The 14141-nt window shown below is 40.6% G+C and overlaps 1 protein-coding gene across 1 annotated transcript; it reads right to left on the reverse strand.

Annotated features, from left to right (window-relative positions):
* Positions 1-1103: 1103 nt before the first annotated feature.
* Positions 1104-12467, reverse strand: CYP2U1 (cytochrome P450 family 2 subfamily U member 1). Its single transcript, XM_070948722.1, has 5 exons — positions 12008-12467; positions 9547-10182; positions 3997-4158; positions 2078-2245; positions 1104-1282 (listed from the first exon to the last, which is right to left on the reverse strand). The coding sequence occupies exons 1-5, from the start codon at positions 12465-12467 to the stop codon at positions 1104-1106; spliced, it is 1605 nt and encodes a 534-aa protein (XP_070804823.1).
* Between the last annotated feature and the right edge of the window lie 1674 nt (positions 12468-14141).

Below are 14141 nucleotides of genomic sequence, written 5' to 3' on the forward strand. Positions count from 1 at the left end.
CACTTCCTATGGCATTTAAACTACGTATTACACATTTTCAACATAGATGTTATGGGTGGCTTGCTGCTTAAATCAGTTTCTGAAATCTGCCAGAAACTCAGAATGTGAACAGTTGAGAAATTACCTAAATTGTGCCAACAAAAATTTGCTTTTAGCAAACAATGAACAGAACTGCCCTGAGATAAATCTCAAGAAATACATATTAAAAATTGAATTGTGGAAGTCCACTCACTGTTTTGCTTTTCTTGATTAACACAAAGGAACAGTAGTTTGGACACAAAGATGGTCCCTTAGAATCAATAACATCATTCTGCATCACCCTGAAATCTCATTCCATTTCCATCATCTTTTAAAAGTAAATTTTGCCTTCATTATTAAAACAAGGATGGAACATTCATTTAATTGAACACATCTATGTATGTTTGAGGCTTTACACTTTTTTTTTTAAGCAGCCTCCCTGGAGCACGTAAAAGGAGTCAGCCCGAGGATTGAACTAACATTTGCATGTGCAGGACAGCTATTTTTTTTTTCTTGATTTACTGCTGAAAGTGAAGACAAGCCAGACTTATCCAATAGAAGACACACACCCAAGACTCCCCAACAGACTCTGGTTTTTAAGACAGTTTGCAATGCCGCTTAAGTTTTTAAAATAACCTGTTAAGCATCTTTAACTATGTCTTTTTTAAAAGTTCCAAATACATAAAGTGCTTTCTGATTTATTTATTTTTTTGGCTTTTGTCTATTGTCGTGTGCAAATTAGATTTCCAATATTTTCCTTTGCTTTTTATCTACTATAAAAAGGCATTTAACACCATTTAATGGTTCCCTTACATGTGGCTGCCCCAATTTTCTCTTGTTACTCTGCAGCTCTTGGGGTCAACATACTTCAGTTTGTTTCTATAGTTGAAGAGTTTCAGCGTATCAAGTGGGGGACAGCCCAAGCGAAGAAGAAAGTGCTTGATAATTTTTGGATGCCCCATGGGCTGAAAATTCCCTAGCCTGTTTGGGCTAATGACTAGCTTTTGGTGAAGAACGTTTCATTTAAAGCCCTGAATTTCATATAGTAACATGAAAATCATGCAGCATTTTTCTTGGAAGTTTCCTCATCTCTTTAAGGCAATAAGTTTAAATGGAAAGGGAGCTAACGTCAGGCCGAATCTTCCTTCCATTGGTGGTTTCTTTAAGTCCTCAGGGTATATAAAAGTGAAACTTTGCAAAAGGCTCACAAACATCAAGAAAAGCTCCATCTTGGCAAGCTGTTCTCCCATGCACACACGTTTGCCTTTAAAAAGAAAACAAAAACAAGAAAAAGGATTACGGGGAGACAAAAATGATTTTTCACAATTCAATTTAACTGATTTATTGCTCACACATATTATACAGTATAACATGTGTGAGCAATAAATCAGTTAAATTGAACCTTCACATGTCGACCTTTTCATGCCTGGCAAAATGGTTACTTCTCACCCCAAAAGGTGCCTTTGCAGTGTCTACTACAAATACCGTATTTTTGGGGGTATAAGACGCATTTTTTCCCTCCTAAAAGAGGCTGAAAATTTGGGTGCGTCTTATACTCCAAATGTAGCTTTTTCAAAGCTTTTTTCCAGCCCTAATGAGGCACTAGCGAGTGAAGCGATCTACCTCCGACTCTCAACTGTGCTTTAGAAGCCTTTTCAGTGAAGCGATCTTCCCTGCTTTGCCTGCTCCCTCCGACTCTCAGTTGTGAAGGTTTTTTTCAGCCCTAAGGAGGCGCTAGCGAGTGAAACAATCTCCGTGGTTTGCCTGCTTTTCTCATTGCTTCTCTGTCCAAAGATCGATTGTGCTTTAGAAGCTGTTTTTTATCCCCAAGCAGGGGATAAAAAAACCAGCAAACTAATGTGCTGAAGCTAACGAGACTAAGGACGCTAGCCAGATGAATATCTGGTAGGCATTTTTTTTTTCCTATTTTCCTCCCCAAAAACTAAGCTGCGTCTTATAATCCAGTGCATTTTATACTCCGAAAAATATGGTAAGTAGGTGATTTAAAGTTCTATCACATTAATGTTGACATAATCTTTACTCTAAACAATTGAATTACCAATTCCAAAAGGAATAAATGTTTCTTTTTTGAGGAGCTGGCCGTTCTCATCCAGAAATCTTGCAGGGCAAAAATCATTTGGGTTTTCCCATTTGTTGGGATCTCTGTGCACGGACCATAAGTTAGGAATGATTATGCTGCCCTTTGGAATAATGTATCCCTGAAGCTCTGAAAGGAGAAAGAATAAAGTTCAGATCAAAATATACAGCTCACCAATAAAATACCCGTGTTTCCCCGAAAATAAAACCAGCTCTTATTTTCTTTTGGGCCCCAAAATAAGCACCAGGTCTTATTTTTAGGGGATGTTTTACTTACTTACTTACTTACTTACTTACTTACTTACTTACTTACTTACTTACTTACTTATTTATTTATTTATTTATTTATTTATTTATTTATTTAACTTGTATGCCGCCTTTCTCCAAAGACTCAAGGTGGCTAGGAATGCCACAGCCATGCCTCCCACATCCCAACACCTGTTGCGCCACTGCCTGAGTTTTTCCACGTGGCATGTTGCGTCACTGTGCGAGTGGCAGCACCAGAGTAATGTGCCACGCTGTTTCCTGCCACAAGTGGCACTGGCTTGATGTGCCATGTGGCGTCCGGTCACAAGCGGTCACAGAAGTTGGGCAGCAGTGCTACAGGTGTCAAGGCGTGGGAAGCCTGGATGCAACGGTCCTAAGGTAAGCGGGTGCGTGGGGAAGCCCCCCCCCTCACCCTAGCTTGATTTTTACGCATGCAACTTGCCTCATCTCATACAACCAGACAGTGGGACAGAGTGGGCCAAGTCTTAACTAGGCCTTATTTTTGGGGTAGGGCTTATATTAGGGGCACACATAAAATCAAGCTTACTTTCGGGATAGGGGAAACACGGTACCAATTCATAACTAGAAATATCAAAACTGAAGCAATTTTCTATAGAATTGCTTTCCTCCTTTATAGCCCTTATTTACTGAAATCAACAGACATTAAAAACTGATCTGGATGAATGTTATTTTGCCTAATTAAAATGGTTGTTTGATATTAAAGGAATGCAGATACATATATATGAGTGTTTGTGGAAGAGAAATGTAAATGTAAGGGAGACTAATCAAACCATAAGATCATAAACATAAATGCCAAACTTTTTGTAAATATTACAGCTTCTTGAAATATGCTTTCAGCTATAGCAGGCAATCCAAATCAGCTTTAGTCCTCATTTGCTTCCACCCACCCCTGTAACCCCCCAAGTTACCACTAAATTATAATTCCTAAGGTGATAGAACAAGAAAATTAAGTATTTACAACAATTAAATAAAGAATGCCCACTGTAAAAATTAAAGGAAGAGCAAGTTATTGTAATTGTTAGATTAATATCCTACTTTTCATTAGAATCTTAAGGTACTAAGCATAGTATTCCCTCCTTTAGTTTTTACCCATAACAACAACACTCTGAAATCAGTGGTGGGTTGCTACCTGTTCGCCCCGGTTCGGGTGAATCTGTAGCAGCAGCAGTGGGAGGCTCTGCCTATCCACCCGGACATCATCAAATACACTCTGTGCATGCGCAGAAGCTTCTGTGCATGCGCAGAAGTGGCACTCGTGCGAGCAAATCAGTAGCAAAGTAAGTGAAACCCACCAATGTATGAAATGGTTGAACTAAAGAGTGATTGGCCCAGAATTACCTGTAAATGTCTACATTGAAAGAAAGACTTGTATTTGGGTATCCCTTGTCCTAGTTCAACAGGTTAAAGGAATTCCAAGGTATTTTGATACCCTGGAATTTGTAACAACAAACAGAACTGAATGTTGCTCATTTCAGTTTTTCAAGTTTCCATGTACATTCCATGAGGAATGTATTGTTCCTCAGCCAAATGAACTTACAGCAGGAAAGAACAGCATTGTCAAGCTGACCAGCATATCTATTCTTCAATACTGACCAGTAGTTTCTGAGGCCATTCGAGGAATAGAAAGAGGGACAACCACTGTCATCCTTTGAATTTCCATAATAGTTGCTTCTGTAAAGGGCATGTGCGCCTTATCAGCCAGGGTAGGAGGTCTGTTGCACCCAATGACCAATTCAATTTCTTCTTGAACCTTTCCTATGCAAAATAAATAAATAGTAAAATGAATGTTTTGGGTGGGCAGAGAACTGGTTCATCTGCAGTCTAATGAAGGAGGAGGAGGGTTATTGGATATAGAGAGAGACTTTCATGATACAGGTCCAGAAGAATGACTCTCGATGAGAGTCCCTTTAATCTTGCATTTGTCTCCTTTGCCATGAAAATCTGTACACTGGTTAGTTTTAGATGTGTTTTAGTATTTTGAAAGTATTTTGCACATATAGGAAATAGAAAGTAGGAATAAAAAGGCAATTCTCTCCTTGATTCGGATATGTAAAGTACTGTCCCCAAGAGATCATTATTAGGATCTTAGCTTTTTTTTTTTTTTGTAAGTAAACAATTTGAAATTAAGATTTGAGTAGTTAAGGAGTTATGCCTGCTGATGTTATCAAAACGTTCAGGGTCGACATACCAAAAAACGGCTGTGGATTGCCCTGAACGTCTCTCTCCTAACTGGGGAAAATGTCTTACTTACTTACTTACAATTTAATTTAATAATTTAATTTAATTTAATTTAATTTAATTTAATTTAATTTAATTTAATTTAATTTAATTTAATTTAATTTAATTTAATTTTTTAATTTAATTTAATTTTTTAATTTAATTTAATTTAATTTAATTTAATTTAATAATTTAATTTAATTTAATTTAATTTAATTTAAATTTAATTTAATTTAATAATTTAATTTAATTTAATTTAATTTAATTTAATTTAATTTAATTTAATTTAATAATTTAATTTAATTATTTAATTTAATTTAATTTTATTATTTTATTTTATTTTATTATTTTATTTATTTTATTATTTTATTTTATTTTGTCAACAGGTAAAAGTATGAACATAATTTGGATATATGAAAAGAGTAAGTAAAAAGGAATATTAGAACAGGGACAGTAAGCACGCTGGTGCACTTATGCATGCCCCTTACAGACCTCTTAGGAATGAGGTGAGGTCAACAGTAGACAGTTTAAGGTTAAAGTTTTGGGGATTTGGGAAAGAAACTACAGAGTCAGGTAGTACATTCCAGGCATTGACCACTCTGTTACTGAAGTCATATTCACAGTTGCTTTTAATATGATCGCAAAGGTCATTTATGTAAATTATGAAGTGTTGGACCTAAAACACTGCCTTGGGGAACATCACTATTAACATGTACAGGATTTGATAGAGCGCTTCCTATTTTGACCACTTCTTGTCTGTTTGACAGGAAGGCAGCTATCCATTTATGTAGGAGTCCAGAAATGCCATAGGATTTTAGTCTTCAAATGTAGTATAATATAAATGGATAAAATTATGTATGTTGGCATAAAAATTCCCCCGTTTCACCTATATCCGTGATGGCGAACCAATGGCATGCATGCCCTAAGTGGCACACAGAGCCATGTCGCCTGGCACGCGCGGTGGCGCCAATTCCTTTTCCAGGTTTCTGGCATGCATGCGCGTGTGATGATCAGCTGGCCTTTTTGCGTGCCGCAGTGCTGGAAACTGGAAGAGCCTGTCTTCCGTTTTCCTGCGTGAGCATGCGCACCGGCCAGCTGATCATCGCACACGCATGCACGCCAGAAACCCGGAAGTATAGCTGGCCGGCGCACACATGTGCGCGCCGGAAACCAGAAGTTCATTTTCAGGCACGCGCATGCGCCCTTGGCAGCTCCTCTTCCAGGTTGCAGCCCAGACGAGCATGCACACTTGGTGCCGAAAAGGTTCCCCATCACTGACCTATACATTAATGGAACTATGCTGATAGTGATCAGTCAAGAAAGAAACTTGGAACTAGATTAGAAAGAGAATGAGGGCTAACAGATTAGTACTTTTACAGGATTGTAAGCTTCCTGAATATATCCAGCTGGCCATGGTGAGACACAAAACACTGGAATACATGGGCCTAAGGCCTATATCAGCACAGTTCTTATATTCATACCATGATGAAGTATTTCAAAATAAATTATGAAAAAAAACCTTATTTGCACAGTTTTAATGCCAGCTATATGTCAAACACTGCCCTCTTCTGCCTAAACCAGAAATGGGACTGGGATACTTAAAAGGTGTTAGAAAAAAAAAATAAGCCAAAAAGTTAAATGAATGGAATGTTTTTACAAAAAAAAAAAAGTTAAAATACTGTTTTGTTGTGGATATTTTTGTCTAAGGTTTTGTATTTTTTATTACCTGGAATGGAGGAACTCTTAAAATGGCACAGTGAAAGTGAGCTAATTTCCAGTCATAGTGCAGAAAAGAATATAGGGGCAATGTTTTGGTTTTAAAACAATGTTAAATCTATTTTGGGGTTTGCATTATTTCTGCATTTCATGCTCCAAGATGGGGAGAAGGGGCCACCAATTTTCAGCAAGAAGGGTCAGAAGGGTCTGCAAAGACAGAGAAGCAAGTTGTCTAAACCTGTTCTAGAACATCTTATATTCATTTACTGAAGACTTTCCTAATTGCTGCTAACTGCAATATCAGAACTTGTGAAAACGTTCGATAGGATGGCAGAGAATAAATAATACACGAAACATGAAAGCTGTTCATTGTCAACTTGCAAAGCTTTCAAGTTGCAATGAGCAGGAGGGAGGGAGAACTGATGGAGCTGATTGATTTCCCTAACTGAAGCTATATTCCACAGATGCTTTCTTACCGCAATCCGTAGGAGAGTGTTGGGTTTCACAGCCAGCCAAAGTGGTTAATTGGACAATGTGATTTATGACATGGCCAGGGAGGAGGGGAGAGACAGGGTCATAAGGGATCGTAAATCTACGTGGGATTATTTCTAACTGCATCCAAATATTGCCAAAATGGTGCTCCTAATAAATGACTGTATTTCTTTTGAAGTTTGGCTCATGGCTCATGAATTAATTAGGGCATCTTTTGGAAACTTCACATTCAGCCAGCAATTTGCTGTCACTATGTGTGCTGTGTTTTTAGCAAAAAAATATTTATTTATTTTTATTCATTAAATTATTCACTACATTTCTCAAGACTTAGCCCTCCTTCACAAAAAACTGAAACATCCACTATAAAATATTAAAAAGCAACATAGAGCAGCAATCAAAGCAAGATGGTGACATCCTATTATTCCTCCAAATCACTTTTGAAGAGTTTTGTTTAACCAACTTTTGAAAGACATCCACTGAGGGGGCTAGATCTTGTTTTCAGAATAGGCTGTTCTAGAATTAGAAAGGGGGCATTAGTGAAAAACACCCTTTGCCTTTTCTAGCTCCTAACCCTCATATTTCACATGGGACAACACTAGCAGTTTTTCCTCAGAAGAAATACATTGGATGCACCAACTCTAGTTGGAGGTATCATTAAAGACAATATCAGTTAGACCAGAACCGGAAACCTATTGGGAGTCAGTTCAAGAGTAGCAATACAAGTATTATATACTCATAGCAACACCAGCCCAAGAATCAGAGAAATGAGTGGCAATAATAGTGTAAGTCACTGCAGCAAGGTCATTGTGCCCCAAGAAAAGATGCAAGCAATGCACCAGTGAAAATCGGCAAAAGCCACACTTTCCACCCAAGCATGTAATAGTAGGTATGACTCAAAAAACGCCTCCAAGTTGCAGTCCTGCTACCTCAAGAGTAGTACTTTTATGTCAAGAGATACCACTTGAAAAGACAAAAATACTGTGATGAACAAACAGCAACTTCTTGCTTGGATTCAGTTTTAGCATGTTTGTCCATCCAGACTCCAGCAGCCTTCAGACATTGGGATGAGATTTCTACAGTGCAACCGTGATATATAATTAATATCATCTGCATATTAAGGATATTTCACTTCAAACTGGCAGATGACATTCCTTAGTACTTTCAAGTAGATGGTAAAATGCAGCAGGGAGAAGATGACCAAATCCTACAGCCAGGGGTGAAATGCTACCAGTTCGGACCGGTTTGGCCGAACTGGTAGAGATAGCGGCATGTGGTTCGGAGAACCGGTAGCGGAGGCAGCGCAAGGCTCCACCCACACACCTGGACATTGTTACTTCCTGGTTTTAACCAGGAAGTAATCTGTTTTTGACCTTCTGCGCATGCGCAGAGGGTCCAAGCGTGGACATGATGCACGCCCAATAGAGGCCCCAACAAGGTCATCAACCCGAAAGAAATGCCATCTTGGCCCCATTCAGAACTCTGAATAAAAAGAGTTCAGACAATCCATTTCTTTTAAAGCATCTTACGGCTAAATCCCCAATGTACTACCTTCCCCCCAAAATAGGTTGCATACTGGCCTTTAGCTGTTGAGAACAGTTGGATATAAATAGGCTCCTTCAGGGTGGTGGAGCCACAGTCACCTTCAAGGTGGCATTTCCTATCCTAAATCCTTATTACCTCATGGGTTCAGCTCATCAGCACCCTACCATCCCACAGCCTCACAAAGGAATCATGAGCTCACCTTGGGAGAATTTGCAGTCTCTCTTTCTTCCTGTTTGTTATTTTTTTGGCTTTATTTATTCTTTTTTAAAAAAAAAATGAGTTCAAAGTTAATCCGAGTATACCAGCATATCCCATTTGTTTGACAAATCCTATTTACACAATGACCTAGAATATACTTTTAATCCAATCCTCTCTTGAGGCAGTAACTCTGCCTGGTTGGCTGAACAATCTCCAACATTTGGTTGTTTGAACAACAAAGAAACTTTTTATCTTCCTTAAACATTTTACTATTTAGCACCAGGTTGAGAAACTTCCTTGAGGTCAATAAGAATATATATAACTGAGGTATCATATTAGGGAAGCAGTCGGGCCACCATTTTCAGACCCTCTGGGGGAATCTAGTTGGGATTAAGGGATTTATACTGCCCAAGGAGAGAAAAACCTAAATTGGCATATAATTATTATGTATAATAATAACATATTATTAATGAAACAAACTTTAAAACATCAGTTCCAATACAGCTGTCTTTGGAAGATTGCTTTGTTTCGTTTCTCCATCCTGAGAAAAGATTGTTTCGTTTACTCTTTTATAGAACGTTTTAAATAGCTTTGTCTCTTTGCATTGTGGAACATACATAATGCCTAATTCTACCACATACATAGGATTGTCATTCCCAATACATTGACAGACATATCTTGCCTATTCCAAGTCCAAGCAGGAGGTTTTGCCAAGAGGCTCTGATCAGCTCTCCTGCTCCTTGCGTAGACTTTCCCTTCTTTCCTTTAAAGAAGCACACCCCAAGAAAGACAGCAAAACCAACAAAAAATGCTGCTCTCTTTCCCTTTCCTTGTTTATTTTTTAAAACATTTTGAAAAGCCCGGCTCCACCCCACCCACACAGAAAGTCCAGCCCGCCCACCCAAATAGAAAAGCTTTGAATTACTGACTTCAAAGTAGGTTCAGTAGGAAATGTAGATAAAATCCAATGCCACGTACTTTGCTCTTGTGGGTGAAGGGACATGTAAAGAAGGCTCCAGAGTAGGGTGTTGGATGTAGTATCTGTGCCTGCAATAAAAAGGTCTCCAATAATGAAGAACAGGTAATCTTCATTAAAGCTACTTTCCCCATTGATCTTCTTTTCTTCATCTGAATGCACAAGATACATATCAATGAAGTCTCGGGGATGCTGGGCATCCAAGCTTTCCCTGTGCTGTTTAATGATGTTTTTCAAGAAAGCTGTGATATCCAGCACAATCTGCCTGAATTCTCTGAAAGGTCCAAAAGGAAGATAATAGAGCCATGGGCAAATGTTGACCAACAGTACCTGACTATTCAGACTGAACACCAGTGCACGTGACATAAGATTTAGCATGTTCTTGAACTCAGCATCATCATAATCAAAGCGCCTACCAAAGGCCATTGAGCAGATCACATTGGACACTGCATTGCCAATAATAGGGAAAGGATTGAATTGCTCCTCTCCATGTTTCAGGATCTCATCTTTCACATACTTAAATTCTTCAATGATTTTAGGCTCCAGACTGTGCTTTCCTAATCCAAAGTGACGGAGAGTTGAGTGGGAAAACTTCCTTTGTTTTTTCCACACTGGATTATAAGGCGCAAACACCACACCTGTATGGAGAAAAGGACACTTAAGATGAATCCTGCATTAGTCTAACTCTAACCCTTTTATGCAGCTGATTAAGTGAACTGTAGATCACAAATCCATACACCCTTTAATGTAATTTGTTAGTTGGAAAAGGTGGCCCAAAACTCCTTATTTACACCAGTCTTTTAATTTCGGTCATTTTAGCAAGCCTTTGCTTATCCGAGTCCTACTCAGTTTCTGCCTCGTGGTAAGTATGCTGCAGAATGCTGTAATATTTACATACTATGCAATTCAATTGGTTAAAAGTCTGATCTTTCACTGCCTCAAAAGTGTGCCTATAATAGAAGCCTAAGACTCAGTTCACACATTGTGCTAACTGTGGAGTCCTTGGTGCTCTCTAAACTTAGTTGTTGCAAACGTTCAATTACCAAACTAGGTAACATCAGTAGTAGTAAATAAATCAAGTTTGCTCTCGTTTTATATACTAGTGGTTTGCTCTGTCAGTATTGGTGGGAGTGGACTAGGTAGTTCCTAACTGGGCTGTTTACTGTTAGTTTGCTTATCTGAGCTGGTAGTTTCTTGATTATTTATTTATTTATTTTATTTCTATACCGCCCTTCTCCCGAAGGACTCAGGGCAGTGTACAGCCTAATTAAAAACACAAAGACAGACAATATTTAAAAATAATTAAAATTATTAAATAATAGGCCCAAATTATAAAACCCCGAATTTAAAAACCCAATTTAAAACCAATTAAAATCTTTATATTGATAGCCCAGCCTGGCGGATTAGAGTGTTGTTTACTTATTCATTGTTGGCCTAGTGTTAATCTTGGCCTTAATCATCCAGGTGTTGATTGCTGGTAAAGTGGTGTTTAGGGTGGTCTTTTTGGCTGTTTCTTTTAAATGGGTGTGGATGTTGTGCCTATTGATGGCCTAAGTGCCAAGTGATTGGCATGTGCCGATTGATGGTGCTATGTGCCAAGTGATAGTCTAAGTTCATGATATACAGGAATTTTCTAATCCTTTGTGACTTGGCTTAGTCTAGAACATTTTCCAGTTGAAAATATGGTTATCTGTCTTCATGAACATCAACTAGCAGTCAGAAGATGTGATGACATTTTCTTAATTTCACAACACATAGACAGATTTAACCATGTTTTCAACTGGGAAACATTCTAGACCAAGCCAAGCCCCAAAACACTAAAGAATTCTTAGAAGCCTGACACTCAGACAAATCCGCCATCAATAGGCACACAGAGACAAACAACACTTACTACTATTCAAAAGAGACAATCAAAAAGGAAAAGAAAAAAGAAAAAGACCTAAACACCTGCTCACTTGCACAACACCCAGATAAGCAGAGATTAACCCCAAGATTAACCAGCAAGACCACTCCCGCCAACACTGACAGGGCAAGCCACCAGTTTCCTTACTAGCACTGATTTCCTTACTAGCACTGATGATATTACCCAGTTTGGGAAATGAAACCTCTGCAAGAAAACAACCTGGCTGAGAGAGCATCAAAAGATTCCAGTTTCAACTGGGGCTACAGACATTTGTGCTACTTTATTTTGAAACCATGATTTGTTGGGTGTGTCTAAACCAAATGGGACACACCCACAGGTCAAAATAAAAACAGCTTTAGGGAAGGAGTAAAGGTATCCCTTTCCCTCATTACAGGTGCCAAACTAAGGGCTGGGCAGGGGCCTTCAGGACAGGGTAATCTCTCCGGTTGGAGTCTTTTTGCCCCACCAGACCCGGTTCCTGACCGCCCTGCAGCCCCCCATCCCCGGGCAAGAGCCTGCGCCCTGTCGAACCCACTGCCCGCCCCACACGGCCCCGTTACCCTTCTTCTCGGTGAGCATGGCCACCATGGGCATACTGGGGCGATCGCTGAAGACCTCGGCCTGAGTGACCAGCGCATCCCGGACAGCTTCGAAGTCGCTAAGCACAATGACGTGGCGGCTGCCCAAGTCCATTCGGAAGATGCTGCCGTACATTTTGGCCAGCCCGGTAAGCAGCACATGCATCGGCGTCGGCCCTCCATCCTCGGCTCGGTCGCAGTTCCCTTCCTTCTTGCGGGTCGGTAAGAACCCGAGGACCTGCAGTCTTTTGGGCAGCAGGGCGAAGGCAAAGTTGCCCACCAGGGGCCAGGGCTTGGGGCCAGGTGGAAGGCGCTGCAGAGTCTGGCGGCCCAACAGCCACCACAACGCCAGCAGCAGCCCGGCGGCTCCGAGCATCGCCGCTCTAACGGTATCTGGTGCTAGAGAAGAAGCCGGCTCCTCCGCGCTGGCGACCGCGGCCATCCTGCCCGAGGCAAATGGCGAACCCAGCAGCAGGTCCAGCGCGGCGCCAACGAGCAACCTGCTTAAGGGGCGTCCGCTATTAGACCATCCTCTTATTCTCCGGGCTATTGTGGACGCGCCTTCGCTTCCCCGGCCGCTTGCAGCAGCTCCTCTTTTGATTGGCTGCCTGCGGGGAGGAAAGGAGCAATGACAGCTCGCAGGAAACTGCCCCCCCCCCCGAGCCCGTGACGTCGTGAGTCAAAGTGGGGGGGGGGGGCTTTTTTCCCTGCTCTGATCCGCCGGAGCTGGAGCGATGTGTCGGCTCGGCCGGGACGCGGCGCGCGCTGTGTTTGCAGCGCGGAAACGGGGACCGCTGAACGGTGGTTGTTAGAAGGCCGTGCAATGCAGCGGCAGCAGTGGGCGCTGATGGGCACACGATAGCGGCCCTCGGAGATCAAGCGGGTCTGCGAAATTGGGGTGGGGGTGGGGGGTTGTGGGGGGGGGGGGTTGGGGAGGAAAGAGCATTGAGTGAGATGGAGCGAAATAAATAAGTAAAAATAAAACGAGCCCGGGATAAAAAGAAGGAATTCGCGAGATCAGGCACAAGGCAATATATATATAAGGGCAGCCCCCCCCCCCCCCACACACACACACAGATCTCCTTCTCTTCAGCACAAAAATAGAAACCAGGAAAACGGATCTTTCTTTAAAAGCGCTTTTGGACTGGTGGGAAAAGAAGGAGAAATTCCAAATCGGTGTCCTTTTGTTAGCATAAATACAAATGCAGTAGAAATTGGATACAGCCTTTTCCATCGTATGGATGGAATTTGCCATCGTAATATTTATTTCCTGATCATTTAGCTAGGCTCCCAGCGCTGTAAACAAGGCAGTTACCATACCACGTTATGCAAACCAGCCCGTTTTTGGCTCGAGGTAGTAGACAAAGCAGGAAATAAGAGTTATGTAAAATCTTGAGTACATAAACTCTGGTAAAAATGAGAGTATAGCCACACCCTAATTAGATCCTTGTTCACTATAAATATTACTGAAGAATCTTTCAAGTGTTCAGGCCCAGCTAATGGCTTTATCACATTCCACGTTTTGGCCGCCAGGCTTTGGTGTGGCCAATAAAGGAATAATAAACCTCTTTCTTAAATTCTCTGGCTGCATATTAGTCATCCTAGGCTATTAATATTTTAAATACTAGATTTTTTGAAGGATATGTCTACAGTATGTAATCACCATTAAGTCCCATGATCGTTATCCATAAGCAGACAATAATTTTATGGAAGCCAAGCAAATGTTTTGCAGAAGAAATGTGTGCAGTGGCTTTATCCATTATTAACTAAAATGATTGCTAATTAACATTGTTTTTAGGAATCAACCACAGACTGAACCATCACCAAATTGGTTTTGCCTAACAGCCCAAGCTAAATGTATGTGTTAGGACTTGTGACGTAATCCAGACAAGAAGGACAATCAAGAATGCTAGCCCTATATTGTAAGGTTTCTGTAACAGAATCATGCATGTCTCAAAGTACTTCTCCCACCCCTCACTTTTATTCTCCCCAAATCCTGGGACTCTGAGATGCTTCTGCATCCCTTCTCCTTCAGACTCAAATATGATTTATTAAACTGTTGTCTAGCTGAAGCTCCTTCTTGTGTCTCCCACGTCTTATGGTCTCTTTATGATCA

Source organism: Pituophis catenifer, unplaced genomic scaffold (assembly GCF_029215685.1).
Source record: "Pituophis catenifer annectens isolate HBS135680 unplaced genomic scaffold, rPitCat1.0.hap2 SCAF_8, whole genome shotgun sequence".
Taxonomy (NCBI): domain Eukaryota; kingdom Metazoa; phylum Chordata; class Lepidosauria; order Squamata; family Colubridae; genus Pituophis; species Pituophis catenifer.

Bases quoted from the DNA above. Each gene is read 5' to 3' on its own strand.
- CYP2U1 (XM_070948722.1), bottom strand. From the start codon at position 12,467: ATGGCCGCGGTCGCCAGCGCGGAGGAGCCGGCTTCTTCTCTAGCACCA. The intron at 4,159-9,546 runs GTACGTGGCATT...TATTTTGCATAG, and splicing joins CCTTCACCCACAAGAGCAAA to GAAAGGTTCAAGAAGAAATT. The intron at 2,246-3,996 runs GTCAGTATTGAA...TTCTCCTTTCAG, and splicing joins AATGGCCTCAGAAACTACTG to AGCTTCAGGGATACATTATT.